Source organism: Dendrobates tinctorius, unplaced genomic scaffold (assembly GCF_039654945.1).
Source record: "Dendrobates tinctorius isolate UK_male_01 unplaced genomic scaffold, ASM3965494v1 ptg000010l, whole genome shotgun sequence".
NCBI classification, from domain to species: domain Eukaryota; kingdom Metazoa; phylum Chordata; class Amphibia; order Anura; family Dendrobatidae; genus Dendrobates; species Dendrobates tinctorius.
Window position 1 is genome coordinate 2,642,978 of NW_027361678.1, and position 15,741 is coordinate 2,658,718.

The 15,741-nt window shown below is 48.6% G+C and overlaps 1 protein-coding gene across 1 annotated transcript in view; it reads right to left on the bottom strand.

Moving 5' to 3' along the window:
- The window catches only part of ACTR10 (actin related protein 10), a 29,017-nt gene extending 18,592 nt beyond the window's left edge, over nt 1-10,425 (bottom strand). The window contains exons 1-8 of the mRNA XM_073585727.1: nt 10,210-10,425; nt 8,915-8,987; nt 5,822-5,904; nt 4,289-4,397; nt 3,384-3,491; nt 3,013-3,080; nt 2,363-2,442; nt 2,230-2,265 (exon numbers count right to left, since the gene is read on the bottom strand). Coding sequence (XP_073441828.1) covers nt 2,230-2,265; nt 2,363-2,442; nt 3,013-3,080; nt 3,384-3,491; nt 4,289-4,397; nt 5,822-5,904; nt 8,915-8,987; nt 10,210-10,286 — 634 coding nt within the window. The 5' untranslated portion in view covers nt 10,287-10,425. The remainder of the gene's footprint in view (nt 1-2,229; nt 2,266-2,362; nt 2,443-3,012; nt 3,081-3,383; nt 3,492-4,288; nt 4,398-5,821; nt 5,905-8,914; nt 8,988-10,209) is intronic.
- Nucleotides 10,426-15,741: the final 5,316 nt, after the last annotated feature.

The following is a 15,741-nucleotide window of genomic DNA, read 5'->3' on the forward strand; positions in this document are numbered from 1 at the left end:
TGAGGTAAAATAGCGGCAGCCTGAGGAAAAACGCTCCCTCCTTAAGCAGTGAGTGGTCATTAGCTCACTGTGGGTTTGGAAAGAGGGGGGCGGAGCGAACCGCTCTTTCAGGGGTGCCAAGATGGCGGTGCCAAACTGCTATAGGAGGATTAGGAGGAGTGGGCGGGACCAAGCGCCGGCTCCCGTCCCTTAATGGAGCGGTGGGCGGCGCAGGACGGGCGGGAAAAAGCCCGCCCAAAGAAAGGGCGTGGCCACGCATCAGGACAAGGCCCGAATAGAAGCCGGGGCCTGGTTTAGAGTCCGCGGCCGCCAGAAGAGTGCGGGTCGGAGCGGAGGCCTCACAGAAAACGCAAAACCGCAGCGGTAAGCCCCAGCTCGACTCAGGAAAAGTAGGATGCGCCGCACAGAAGCAACAGATAGCCTTCCATTTGTTTTCCTGCGCTCTTTTGGAGTCTGCAGGAGCAACTCCACCGCCCAGGGGGAACTACTAAGGGCCCAGTCAGAGGAGTCGGGGAGGGAAATACCCTCCGTCGTCTTTTCCTAAAGGGATACCTGAGAAAGAAATGAGGTACCTCTTATCCCGGAAGAATCAAGACGTCCATGTGAATAGACCTCCTCTCGCACGTCCGTGTCTAACTTGACCGACAGGCTCTGGTGGGCGAGTGGGAAGGAGACGGGGCTAGGATCAGTCCGGGTCGCCTGGACACGCATCCGTGTTAGGGCTCTTGATCCTGGCGTGTAGACGTATGAGGAGACGGGGTGGCAGTACACGCCGTACTCATAGTCTCTTTTGTGGGAGTACAGATGTGACTATTCACTCTGTATCCCTCCGGAAAACCTGAAAGGGAATGACGCACACTGAGGTAGATAAGGGTCTAATGAAAGACCCGTGTCCACCTCCTACTGACACTAAGCTAAACTGATTAACTGAGCACCAGTCGGTGGGGTGTATACTGCGGAGGAGGAGCTAACTTTTTTATGTGCGTAGTGTCAGCCTCCTAGTGGCAGCAGCATACAACCCATGGTTCCTGTGTCCCCCAATGAAGCGACGGAGAAGTGTGTGTGTGTGTGTGTGTGTGTGTGTGTGTGTGTATTTTCCTGGTCTTTTTTTTGTCCTTTCTCATTCTTGGGTCCTCTACCTGGCCTGGGAGTTTGAAGGTTCTGCGTAACACACATACATATTATAATATGTTAGTCGCTTCCCCCCCAAAAAAAACAAAAAAACATCAGAATTCCCAAAGTGGTTCCAAATAAAAACTGCAGCTTGTCCAGCAAAAAAAAAAAAAAAAAAAAATCAAGAACAAACAAAAGTTCAATAATTACGAAATTTTTCGGACTATAAGACGCACTTTTTTCCTCCAAAAATGTGGAGGAAAATGGAGACTGCGTCTTATAGTCCAGACGTACCGGCTCTGGCTGTGGTGGGGAGGTGGGGGAGCAGCATCGGCGGAGCAGCGGGTCACAGAGGCAGGAGTAGCAGGTCACAGGAGGCTGGAGCAGGCTGCTGCAGCCAACTCCTGTGCCCCCTGCTAAAGACAAATGAATATTCACTGCATTCCACGTCCATGGGAGTGGAATGCGGTGGATATTAATTTCATTTAAGTAGCGACACACAGCTGACACTGCTCCCTATTAAAGAGCAATGAAAACTCACTGCTCTCTGTGCACATAGTCCCGGCGCGCAGAGCAGTGACTATTCTTTCAGCTGCCCTTCAGCTTGCAAGCAGCGCATGAAATCCCTGCCATGGGCTGCTTACAAGCATAATGCAGCTGCTGGCATCAGAACAAGATGCTGCGAGGGAGCGCTGGGAAGGTAAGTGTAATGGTTTGTTTTTTATTAATGTTTTCTGATGGGGCCATGCATACCAGAATAAAGATAGGGCCCTGCATACTAGGACGAGATGGGGACCCTGCATGCCAGGATAGGGATGAAGGGGGCCATTCCTTCCAGGATAAGGATGAGGTGAGCCATTCCTACCAGGATAGGGATGAGGGCCCATGTGTATCTGGATGGGAATGAGGGGACCATATTTACCAGGATAGGGGATATTAAGTACAGAATTGACCACATTTTTTTCTTCATTTTTTTTTTCCTAATCTCCTCCTTTAAAACCTAGGTGCATCTTATGGTCTGATGCGTCTTATAGTCCGAAAAATACAGTTGATGGGGATTATCCAACCAGGACACTTCGGAGCTGGGCAGAATGCTGATGCTACAAGTCTTCTTACCTTTAATATCTTCCACTATGTCTTCTGGTACACTGCCTGCAGACGTACAGAAAAAAGGATTCATGATAAAGGCAGTGTCAGTGCCATGTCCCACATGTATTACACAGACGTGGCAGGTGTATTCAGGACTTACCCATGACGGACGGAAGGCTCTGCTCCTTGGCGGTCCCGGTGTCAGCAGTGCACTGCTCCAATAACTGAGCTTCCAGTTCTCTGTACACAGAAGGGTGAGCACATTACTGTACAGTCACAGATTTTTCAATGATTCATTGATTTGAACAGGTAAATTCTGTCCACAGAACAGACCAGACTAGGACATGTCTCTGGTTTTTGTATTTATGTCAATCAGGGATCAGCATGAAGAAATACCTATATATATTGCCATAGACAATCTCCTAACTACTAACGCTCCAGTGATCAGGAAGGATATTTCTTGCAAAATATTATGCAAATTTGCTATTTCTTTGCATTTCCACTTGTGCATTTTTGTACTTATGTAGTAAGTAATCACTAGTGTTCAATGTATCAGCTGCCCCATAGGTACAGTCGCTCTCCAGGGAAGGGGGTGATTGGAATAATATTAGTGGGAATCTCATTTAATATTCCTGGGCACACTTTTGTGTGTTATTAATACCCATGTATTGGTTATAGAATTCGGTCAGTAGTAGAGGCAGCCTCATATAGAATCTCAATAGTGACTGAATATTATACGAACATTCAAGAAATCTTAATGCAAATCCCAGGACAAACTTCTTTTTTTTTTTAACCACGTTTAATACTTACTTGTGAATGGCTTTTCCACCCAAGGGAAGAGCCCCCCAACAGCTCAGAATTGGAATACCCTCATATATCTGACATCTGTTAAGGATGAAACTGCTGAAAACCCTTCACACCATAAAACCTGATCCCAGCAGTAATTAGAGTATTAAAGGGGCATTCCGGTCTACAAAAACCATCACTAGAGGATAAGAGAAAGTGGTTAGGATGATTTGGGGTCCCATCAATGAAACCCCCAACAATCACCATAGACTTATAATGGAGAGGGAGGGCGACTGTGCAACCAACTGCTCATATCCTAAAAATTAATTGAAATAAGGAGGAATAATAATAATAAATGTGAAATATTGTATTTAATTACTGGCAACAGAGGATACAGGCAAAACAAGAGATTCTCGATATCCACAATCCAACACAATGCCAGAGTTGATGCCGAGCGTCATCAGAGACATCAGATGTCCGGGTGCGAACAGCACAGAGGGGACCTGCAAAACAAGCGAGACGCTGGCGATGTTTAAACATTTCCTCACTATCATATGAATATATAAGAGGCTACACTTAAAGTGGGTCTGCCATCAGATATCACAAAATACACTGTATGCATTTTTAATTAGATCTCTTAGACATGATGAGGGGGGTATACTTACTACAAAAGTCTATTTCTGGATAATCCAGACATTAAAATAAGAATTTTAGTCCGGATTTAGAGAGCGCTTGACAGTCCAAATGTATTCAGTGTATGCACTCCCAGCCTGATCATAGGCAGCAGCTTGTACTGATCAGATGTGAGATCTCAGCAGGGAGGAGGGAAACTGAGGAGCTGTATATTAGTCTAGATGTGTGAAGATCAAGTAAAACTTTCATAAAGGATCCTTCAGCCATTATGACATATGGATTTACAGTGTAAATATAGCATCCTCATCAGGACTAATAAGCAATGTGTAGTTTGTATTGTCAAATTGGGTGACAGATCCACTTTAAAACAGTTGTCCAGGATTAGAAAAAGTAGATTTTTTTTTTTGGGGTGTGGGGGGGGGGGGGTTTGCGTCTAGTTTGCAGCTCGGGCCTTCTTCACTCTGGACCAAGCCTCTAAAATCATGTGTGACCATTTCCTATGTGCCAATAGCCACACGAAATCCGAAAAATGTCAAATACCGTAATTGCTGGAATCACAATAAAAGCTTGTGATGCGAGCAGGAAAGCAATCTGCACTTGTTAACAAATTGCTCCGTAAGTTCCATCAACTCTCAATAACGCCAGCAAAACAAGCGAACGCTCCTACCTCAAAGTACTTGAAAAGAACCTGCGTGAGAGTCTCCCTGAAGTGAGACGGGGAAAGTACGGATTCGATCAAGACAACGCGGCGGTCACGAGGATTCACCAGCAGGTACCTGAAAAAGAATCACAGAGGTGCATTAAAAGAAAAAAAAGCCTACCAGAAGCACCACACAGAAAGCTGGCACGGCTCTGTTCATAATGGCGCAAATTCTCTGCAGCTGCTGCAGAACCTCCACTTAGAAAGAGAGGCTGCACTACACGTCACTCAGGAGTTGTCACGGTAATCGGACACAAGAAAAAGTTACATCTCTGTATATAGAATTCAGCAAAATGATTCTCAGAACCCAGTGGCCACCAGACAGAAGCCCTACAACCTGATCCTACCTGGCGCCTCTTCTGATCGATGACGGCAAGTAAGAGGTCGTCAGGTCCGGTAGCCACATACTGCAGACATGGCTGCTGGACCAGGGTCCTGTGAACCTTTTTACTCAACGCTTATATTTACTGACAAATGGCTGGAACCGTCCCATCACTGTGCATGATACATAACGGTGTGTGCACTAAAATTAAACTGGTGAAGCAGAGATGTCAGGGTGCGCATCTATCGCATCCGTGTGACCCCACATCCAAGACATCGCAATAATAAGACAGAAAAAGGAACATTATTAATGATAATCAGGAAATCCATGGAGGACGTCAGAAAGTGAAGCTAAAGCCAAGAAAACACTCTTGATATGTAATAATGCGGAGTGCAATTCATCATCGTGCTTTACCTTTGCAGATGTCAGCGGAGGAAGTCATTTATTCACTTTATGACTCTAAGTGCAGCAATGTCTCTGCCTCAATACAGGCAGGAACTAGAACTTGGAAGCCTTGACTCAAAAGATAAGAATAGGTACCCAAATAGAATGGTCACCCTATCTAATGTGTATGGGACAACTCTTACCAGAAAAAGAGACAAGGATCGGGCATGTTGGATTTCAACATGTCCAATTTTTTTTTTCTTTCATGGTAGTTTTGTTTCCTTCATGTCAGTCCTGCAGGAAAAGTTGGGCATAGGACACAATTTGGTGACAGTACAGCCAATTTTTAATTATCTCTAAGCAGAAGGTCACAAAACTCCAACTCTGACCATGAATGTAATGGAATCTGCATCCTTTATTAGGTTCTGTCTGCACCCAATAATGCAAGTCAGTCCCATTGAAGCCAGCGAGCGTCACGGCAGCTTCTTTCCACGGAGATGCCAAGAGTCAGAGGACTTTCACCATTTAAATATTGTTGGTCTAAGTTAAAGAGACTTTCCAAAAATTGTAAGTGATCTATCAATAGGATAAGGGATTACTAGCCGATCACCGGGGGTCCAAACACTGGGACCCAGCTAGAATAAAATGAGAGGTCATGTTCTCCATTCATGGTCTATGTGACCGCTGCAGAGAGCCAAGCACGTCAGGGAATCGGAGAGGGAAAAAATGGATGATTTTGGGCAAAGCCCTTTAATGATACAAAAGTCCCTGAGAACAGTCCTACAACAACTTACCTAAAATACAGCATGTGAATGAAGTCTATCAGATAGGAATACAGCTCCTCCGTATTTACGTGATACTGCACAACTTTTATAGGCTGTGAAGGAAAAAAAAATGATGAATTATTTTTTGTTTTTTTAAAGTAAGATTTTTTTGTCCATTCAAAAGAGAGTCCTCAAAACTTTCCTTTATGTGTCATCTACTGTTTTTAAAGGGCCCAAATGAATGGTATCTGATGGCAAATATCAGCATTTAATGAGAAGCTCAAAGCAATGTTCATCAGGTCCTAAAACATGTAGAAGCAGCTAAAAAATAACACAGCATAGCAGCCATCATAGACTGGAACGCATTTTAATGTGCCCCGTGTAACGGCTGAGGCGTCTTCATTTTGTTACTTCCATAGTAAAATTCTGTGTATAGGGCTTGTTCACATATGCAATCTCTGATGGCTATTACATATTGTGTTCGCCACTCACCCTAATGGCTTTTTAAATCAATGAAACCTGCATTTTGGAATATTTGAATAATGATTTTTTGCTTTCACAATTTTTCATTTTTTTCTGGCATTATATATAGGGCATAATACAGTCGCTGAGGGAAAGCCGACGGTGAGCGGGGGCGCCATATCGCAATGCTATGGGAAGCAGGGTGACTCGATCGAAGCGGAGTGCAAAGGAAAGGGAGAAGCTTGAAAGGTTTTCTTCTTTATTAAGTATCACTACGCGTTTCAACGGATAACCTCCGTCTTCATCAGGTGGAAAGTCAGGTCTAGTCACTGAAGTCAAAGGGGAAACACAAAACATGCACAAAATCCCATAAACTGAGCACAAGTCGTAGGACCCCCCCCCAAGTCATTGTGCAAATGTACTCAGCTAAGCAGGCAGAAGCATGCACAGCGGCGTACGGAGACAGACATTTTATTGAGCCCATTGAGAGCTCATTCAGTGCATGTGTTCCCTGCGTGTGATGCAGCGGCTGCATGACAAGCAGCTGCAGGGACTCGGACATATTATTCGAGCACGCCGAAGACACTCGGTTAGCACCTGAGCATGCTCAGATAACACCTAATCCCAGCACGCTCGCTCATCACTAATCCCCGCACTTAACAGTAAATATATAAGGTGCACTACCAATGGGGTAATACTAGCTGATAGGGTGCTGCATAACACATTGTACAAATAGCCAGGACAAAAGCAAGGGAAAAGACCAATGCATAAAAATAGCGCACACCTAAATAAGAAAAAAATATATATATCAATAATTTTATTCAAATACCAGACCACAAAAAGACACATACATAATAAAACACCATTAAAAAACTACATTGACAATAACACATCACCCAAGGTCCCGTGCTTATAACAAGTGGTGTATAAACCTGATCCTACATGACACAGGCATATGTATGATAAAATGACCAAAACACATGAAAACATGAATACGCTCCAATGAATGAACCTTATGTTGGCATATGAATAAATAATCCAAAATTGGGCGTCCCCAAGATTGGAAAAAAAAAAAAAAAAAGGTTAACAAATGACCCTATGAACCTAACAAAATAGCTCCAGATGCGACAATCAAGGATAGTGATATACCACTAATAGGAATATGCAAATGGTCTAGCATAAAATAGCATCCAAGCACAATAAATGTGTTTTGGTCATTTTATCATACATATGCCTGTGTCATGTAGGATCAGGTTTATACACCACTTGTTATAGGCACGGGACCTTGGGTGATGTGTTATTGTCATTGTAGTTTTTTAATGGTGTTTTATTATGTATGTGTCTTTTTGTGGTCTGGTATTTGAATAAAATTATTTTTTAAATATATATATATATATTTTTTTTTTTTTTCTTATTTAGGTGTGCGCTACTTTTATGCATTGGTCTTTTCCCTTGCTTTAATCCCCGCACTTACACTTGGCTGCTATCACTGAGGTTATTAATGGTCGTCTGAGAAATGTTCTGCAGGACTGAATGCACTTTGGCAAATCATCAAGATCTGCAGCTGGCAGCTCCCTTTGCAAACGCCGACGAATGTCGTCCCAGATGTGCTATATGGGAGACAAGTCTGGAGATGCTGCAGGCCATGGTAGCACATTTAGGTCACATGGCTGTTCACAGAAGCATGAGCAACATGTGGCCTGGACACATTGAAGAAATGGCCGCACTACTGTTTCCAGCACCAAATCAGTGTAATGCTGAGCTGTTAGGGCACCTGGAATAAAGACTGGACAGGTCTGGCTACTGGACATTATGCCACCCCACTGTCACACTGCAGCTCTGTAGGTAAATGCACACTCCACAAGATGGCAGCAGAGCGGAGGGAAGACTAAAATACTGCTCAGAGCAGACCAGCAGCACTGCAGCGAGGCTACCACCAGGTGGCAGCAGAATAGTCATACAAGCAGGGTCGATACCAGAGAGTTGCACAGTACCAAGGGAAATACCAAACACAGAGTCAGAGGAACACCAAAAAGGTCAGTACCGGTCAGAAACAGAAATACCAGAAGCAAGAGACAGGATCAGGTTAGAGCCAAAGCCGAGTCAGGTACAGGGGAATCCAAACATACAAGGACACAAAGAGATGGGACAGAGAAGACAGATACAAGCAAAGTCAGCAAAGCGCAGCAGGACATACCAGGGATTCTCCAGAGCCAGCTACACAAGCCATAGGCAGGAAATATAACTGACACTGACTGCAGGGAGAAATGCCGAGAAATAGCCGACCTGACACCAGAACAAGGTAGAGAAACGTTAACCCCTGAATGACCAGACCGGGAAAAGGAGAGACAGGAACAACTAGGTCTGGATCATGACACCCACACTATAATCCCAGGAGTAGGATTGGGGTGGGGTGTTCTTGTGAAGGCCTCTACACTGACCTCGCAGCACTGCTCACAACGGTAATGGAGGTCTCGCCTTTTCAGTGATAAGCTCCACATTTGTCTTCGACGCAATGATAGCCGGAGATCACGTGGGCTATGCCATGAAGTGACCCCCACAACCTACCTATCTCCATGCCTACCTTTTTTCTGGTGGGTTTACAAGTATATAACTCTGCAATCTCAAAATAAGGCCTTATATATATGTAAAGAGAATTACCTTGGAGACACCAGGCTTTCTTATTTCACTCCGGATAATGCACCTCGGCCCAGACTCTCCGGCAAATCCACATCTAGAACAGAGAAGTTCCGACCGGTGATGAGCAGGAGCGCTCGCTATCAGTTAGTATCAGGAGCTCGGGCACACACAAAGTATCGCGGGTGCTCTAGCGACATGTTTGGGTCCCTGCGATCGCATGATTCACAGCTGTTGAAGAAAAAGACATGCGGGGATTGCCTGAGAAACACGGGGAAGTTCCCGCATGGTTTTTGTCCAACAGCCACCTGTTGCTCGAGCACCCATAATACTCAGTGCATACCCGAGTAGCGAACTCCCGCGCTCAGCACTAGTTACATTGAACAGTCACAAACATTTAAAACGCAAATCCAAGTGTCAGATCTCAGGCCGGAGGGAGAACATGCCGGACACAATGTTGTGTTTTATTTATAAAGAATACCAAATCACAGCGATAGGGTCTGTACGTGTCAGCTCTGATGCCTCTGACAGGAGCAGCAGCGCCACCAGGTGGCCGATCTGTGCTCTCGCCCATTCACCTCTGCAGCACCCGAGAAAAGCGGGGTCACTGAAGGTGGCTGGATCCAGCTTCACAGAAGCGCTTTCCAGCTCTATAGCAATGGGCTTATAAGTGCTGCGCTCACTGCTGATAAGGCCGGTAACCAAGGCAATGAGCAGGAAACCATACACACCGAGATCGCAGATGATTTGTAGCGAGAGGTAAATTGCAAAGTTGATTGTTTTTACCCATTTAACAACATGAGAAAAACTATAATAAATGTATAAGAGCAAAATAAAACAAAAAAAACTCTTTAAGTAGATTTTCCCCCATTACATCCTCAGGAGTGCAGCGCTTACCAGCCGATCTCTATGTTACTGAGAAATCAGCGTTTGAATTGATATGCAAATAGATCTGAAGCCTCTGTCACTCCAGCTCTATTCCCCACCCAGTGCCGCCTCCTCCTGCTGAGTCTCAAGCCTCTATGATGGGTGATTTCAGGCTAAGGAGCGGTCAGTCAGGCTGGAGGAGGCGGCACTGGGCGGAGAATAGACCTGGAGTGACAGAGGCTTCAGATCTACCAGCTCTTCAGCCTCATTTGCATATCAATTCAAACCTTAAATAAAGAAGCCTATATAATGCCGAGTGCGGCGCAGTAACGTGCAGCTGGCAGGCCGCACACAGGACAAGCGCTGGGCTGTCAGCGGAGGGCCAGCTCTATGGTGCGCCAGTCCTTCCGTGGGGCATGGCAGTGCCGGGCGGCGGACGGGCAGCTACTCACTTGGTGAACGCCTCACCCAGATCGATCACCACCGCGGTCTTCTCTCCGCCGCTGCCCAGACCCTCGTACAGCGGCATCTTCACCCCAGACCGGAGCCGCCTCACTCACAGCTGCGCAGTGCGCACTGACAGCAGGGGGCGGGGACGGGGCCTTCACCACAACATGGCTGTCCTCGGCACTGCCTGTGTCAAAGAGGTGGTGGAAGTGCAGTGTGGGAAGCCGGGGCTGTGCCACCTGGGGTGTCCTGTGTGCCTGACCGAGCACCGGCCTCACCGAGCACTGACCTGACTGAGCACCGGTCTCACCGAGCACCGACCTGACTGAGCACCGGTCTCATCGAGCACCGGCCTCACCGAGCACTGACCTGACTGAGCAGCGGTCTCACCGAGCACTACCCTCACCGAGCGCTACCCTCACCGAGCGCTACCCTCACCGAGCGCTACCCTCACCGAGCGCTGACCTGACTGAGCACCGGTCTCACCGAGCACCGGTCTCACCGAGCACCGACCTCACCGAGCACCGACCTCACCGAGCACTACCCTCACCGAGCACTACCCTCACCGAGCACTGACCTGACTGAGCACCGGTCTCACCGAGCACTACCCTCACCGAGCACTACCCTCACCGAGCACTACCCTCACCGAGCACTGACCTGACCGAGCACTGACCTGACCGAGCACTACCCTCATCGAGCACCGACCTCACCGAGCACCACCCTCACCGAGCACCACCCTCATCGAGCACTACCCTCACCGAGCACTGACCTGACTGAGCAGCGGTCTCACCGAGCACTACCCTCACCGGTCTCACCGAGCACCGGTCTCACCGAGCACCGGTCTGACCGAGCACCACCCTCGCCGAGCACTACCCTCGCCGAGCACTACCCTCGCCGAGCACCGACCTCGCCGAGCACCGACCTCGCCGAGCACCGACCTCACCGAGCACCGACCTGACTGAGCACTGACCTCACGGAGCACTGACCCTCACGGAGCACTGACCTGGCCGAGCACTGACCTGGCCGAGCACTGACCTGACCGAGCACTGACCTGACCGAGCACTGACCTCACCGAGCACCGACCTCACCGAGCACTGACCTGACTGAGCATCGGTCTCACCGAGCACTACCCTCATCGAGCACTACCCTCATCGAGCACTACCCTCATCGAGCACTGACCTGGCCGAGCACTGACCTGGCCGAGCACTGACCTGGCCGAGCACTGACCTGGCCGAGCACTGACCTGACCGAGCACTGACCTGACCGAGCACTGACCTGACCGAGCACCGACCTGACTGAGCACCGGTCTCATCGAGCACTACCCTCACCGAGCACTGACCTCATCGAGCACCGACCTCACCGAGCACTACCCTCACCGAGCACTGACCTGACTGAGCACCGGTCTCACCGAGCACCGGTCTCACCGAGCACCGACCTCACCGAGCACCGACCTCACCGAGCACCGACCTCACCGAGCACCGACCTCACCGAGCACCGACCTCACCGAGCACTGACCTCACCGAGCACTGACCTGACTGAGCAGCGGTCTCACCGAGCACTACCCTCACCGAGCACTACCCTCACCGAGCACTACCCTCACCGAGCACTACCCTCACCGAGCACCGACCTCACGGAGCACTACCCTCACCGAGCACTGACCTGACTGAGCACCAGTCTCACCGAGCACTACCCTCACCGAGCACTGACCTCACCGAGCACTACCCTCACCGAGCACTGACCTGGCCGAGCACTGACCTGGCCGAGCACTGACCTGGCCGAGCACTGACCTGACCGAGCACTGACCTGACCGAGCACTGACCTGACCGAGCACTGACCTCACCGAGCACCGACCTCACCGAGCACTACCCTCACCGAGCACTGACCTGACTGAGCACCGGTCTCATCGATCACTACCCTCATCGAGCACTGACCTCATCGAGCACCGACCTCACCGAGCACTACCCTCACCGAGCACTGACCTGACTGAGCACCGGTCTCATCGAGCACTACCCTCACCGAGCACCGACCTCACCGAGCACCGTCCTCACCGAGCACTACCCTCACTGAGCACCGGTCTCACCGAGCACTGACCTGACTGAGCACCGGTCTCACCGAGCACCGTCCTCACCGAGCACTATCCTCACTGAGCACCAGCCTCACTGGAGGTTACAGACAGAAAATATCTAGAAACAAAAAGTGGAAGCAGCACCAATCGTAGTGTAGATCATAGGGCTGTATTGGCCACATGGCGACGTTTCGGGTCACAGTGTGAACCTTTCTCAGCTGCATGGGCTGTTACAGTCCTACAGTATCCATATATCTATCCTAATACAGTGGTATGTAAATGTTTGGGCCCCCTTGGCAAAATTACTGTTATTGTGAACAGTTAAGAAAGTTGAAGATTAATTAATCTCTAAAAGGCCTAAAGTTAAAGATGGGAAAAAAAAAAAAAAAAAATACACACACACACACACCGCCTTTTGCAAGTATCACAGCTTGTAAACACTTTTGTAGCCAAGAGTCTTTCACTTGTTTGAGGGATTTTCATCCATTCTTCCTTGGAAGATTCTTCCAGTTCTGTGAGATTCCTGGGTCGTCTTCCATCCTCTGTTATTTTGATATCTAGCCACAGATTTACAATGATGTTCAGATCAGTGGACTATGAGGGCCATTGTAAAACCTTCAGCTTGCACCTTTTGAGGTAGTCTGTTGTGGATTTTGACGTGTGTTTAGGATCATTATCCATTTTTAGAAGCCATCCTCTTTTCACCTTCAGCTTTTTCTCCAGGACGTCCACCTCCTCCTTGCACAGACAGGAAAAGCACATGAGAGGTTAAAAGGTCACACTCCACCCCCTTTTCCTCAGTGTTTTTCCTGTCCCTGCATGGAGGGACACACAAGAGCAGTGCTGTGCAGCTTTACCGGAGTGCTCAGGGGCATCGTGCGGCTGGTCCAAGATCCTTCCCCCTGTCAAGTGGCCCAGGGCCGAAACTCCTTCCTTGGGAGTCCCTCTGGGCGAACGTGCTCCTGTGTACAGCCGCTCCTCCCGGGTGGGAGGTTCTCGGCTCAGGTGCCATCTTCCCAATCCAGGGGGAGCCCAGGAGCATGCCTTCCACATCATGTGGAAGCCGCAGCGATGGACGACAGAGGGGCGAGCGTCACGTCCGGTGACGTCAGCGCCCAGCGTCACAGCGCGCCCCGCAAAGGGAGCACGGAAGCAGCCAGCAGAGGAGGGTAACGTCACTTCCGATGACGGCGCCCGGCATCAGCGAGCATTCCACGAGGTGGAACGCGGAAGCACCGGCAGAGCTGGAAATGTCACTTCCGGTGACGTCCGAGCTGGAGCCAGTGGGAGCGGCCGAGGAGGATGTCACTTCTGGTGACGTCAGCACCGGGTCCCAGCATGCGTTCCAAGGATGGAACGCAAAAGAAACCTCTGCCGGACGCTGCATATAGGGGATAAAGGAGCAGCTTGCGTTTCAGTTTGGGAACGCAAGCACTGCTCTATAGGACAGTGGCAGAATGAGGTGAACATGGAGGAGAGAAGCGAGGACGCAGGGGTAAGTGTGCACAGCGCAGAACTGCACCCCTGACACTTACTTAGACACCTAGACCTCAACTTCTGGTCCTGACTATTCCCATTCTGTGCTATCTAGGATAAAGGTACCCCTACCCGCCACAAAAAAGTCAGGCTAGTCCTCGGCGATGTCCATCCGATGCCCCATATGCCATGTAAAGCTACCAGACGCCTACAGCAAAACCCTCTGTGGCCCGTGTACATCCAGAGTGGTAAGAGAGGAACAGCCTTCTCTCATGTCCGAATTCAGAACCCTGATCTGCAAGGAGGTACAGGCATCTTTGTCCATCGTTGCACAGAGGCAGCCCCCCAGTCCAGGCCCGAGTCGTAAGAGGCCTAAGTGGGAATTGGAACAGGGCAAATTGGAGCTGAACTCGGAAGAAGAGTCGGACAAACAGAGCTCAGACCAGGAGGAAGGGGAGCTACCACTAGAAAACCAGGAACATGGCAGCAGGTACCTGTTCCCAGTAGAGGATACCGCGGAGCTTGTACAGGCTGTGAGAAACACCATGCAGGTAGAAGAGATCCCTCGGCTGCAGACCAGACAGGACTTAATTTTTGGGGGGTCTTACATCTCAGCGGCAGACGGTTGTAAAAAAAACGTGTATTCTTGTAAAATACTCAGGACTTGTTTCCAGATAAAAATATAGTGGTTTATTTGGATTCTTCCATCAAAGAAAAGATTATTACAGAAAAACATAAAAATAGGTGCATGATTATAAAGAGATTGTCCATTTGTTCATAGCAAAACTTATATCCTTCTTTCTCTGGGATCCCACATGGCAAATGGCGTCTGTCTCTATTCGGCTTCTCACGTAACCATCAAGTTACATACCAGCTGTCCGTAATGTCATGGCCCAGCAAAGATGACTCCTCGAATGTGTTTCATGGTGATAGGGAAGGAGAGAGCGAGCGAGCGACCCCTAGAGTAAGCCCCCACCTTAAATATCCGTCCGTTAGAGCACGTGGTCTATATATATGGAGTTGACCTTTACCATGAGCTAATCTTCCATGAATAACCTATGTAGTGTCAGCTAACGCAATGTACAGAACTGAGTGTAATAAGAAATTACCAACCGATTAATATTTAACAACGGTGTTCCCAATAAGTGACCATATTGGGGCGATGATACAACAGGAATGGAAGGAGGCGGAACGTAGACTAGTGATGTCCAGGGATTTCAGGACTCTCCTACTGTTCGATCCAGATGACATCAAAGCGTGGGAAGAGATTCCTAAAATTGACGTTCCAGCCGTTAAGGTCGCAAAGAAAACGTCCATTCTGTTTGAAGACTCGTTAAACCTGAGAGACCCCATGGACCGGAAAGCGGACATTCTCCTGAGACGATCTTGGGAGTCGTCGGCGGCCCTGATAAGAACTAATATAGCGGCCACTTACGTTGCTATGTTCCTGTGGATGGGGCAATTGGAGGAACACCTAGCCAACAAGACCCCTACGGCTGAGATATTGGCCTTGCTACCTCTTATGAAGTCCGCCACCGCCTTCTTAGCCTACACTTCGGCCGAGTCGGTGACATTCTCTGCCAGGAATAGCTCCCTGTCCAATGCGGCTCGTAGAGCCATCTGGTTAAAATCCTGATCAGGGGATAATGCCTTCAAGAATAAACTATGTGCCATCCCCTTTTCTGAGTCTAGAGTTTTCAGGCAGGCCCTAGATGACATCTAAGAGTTTGCATCCTATAGTAAGAAGGGGTTCCTGGAAGACAAACCCAAGAGATTTCAGTCCATTTGAAAAAGAGCGCCCCCTCTTAAACAACCCGATTATAGAGATCAGGGAAGATCCCGTAGAGGAACCTATAGAAGTTCCTACAACCAGAGCAGGAGGGGCAAGAGCTCCCTATTCGGATCTACCTCTAGATCCAGAAGGCAATGATGCCATCTGTATTGGGGGCAGGCTTTGTCTCTTTGCGGAGAATTGGAAACAGGTCACCAAAAATAA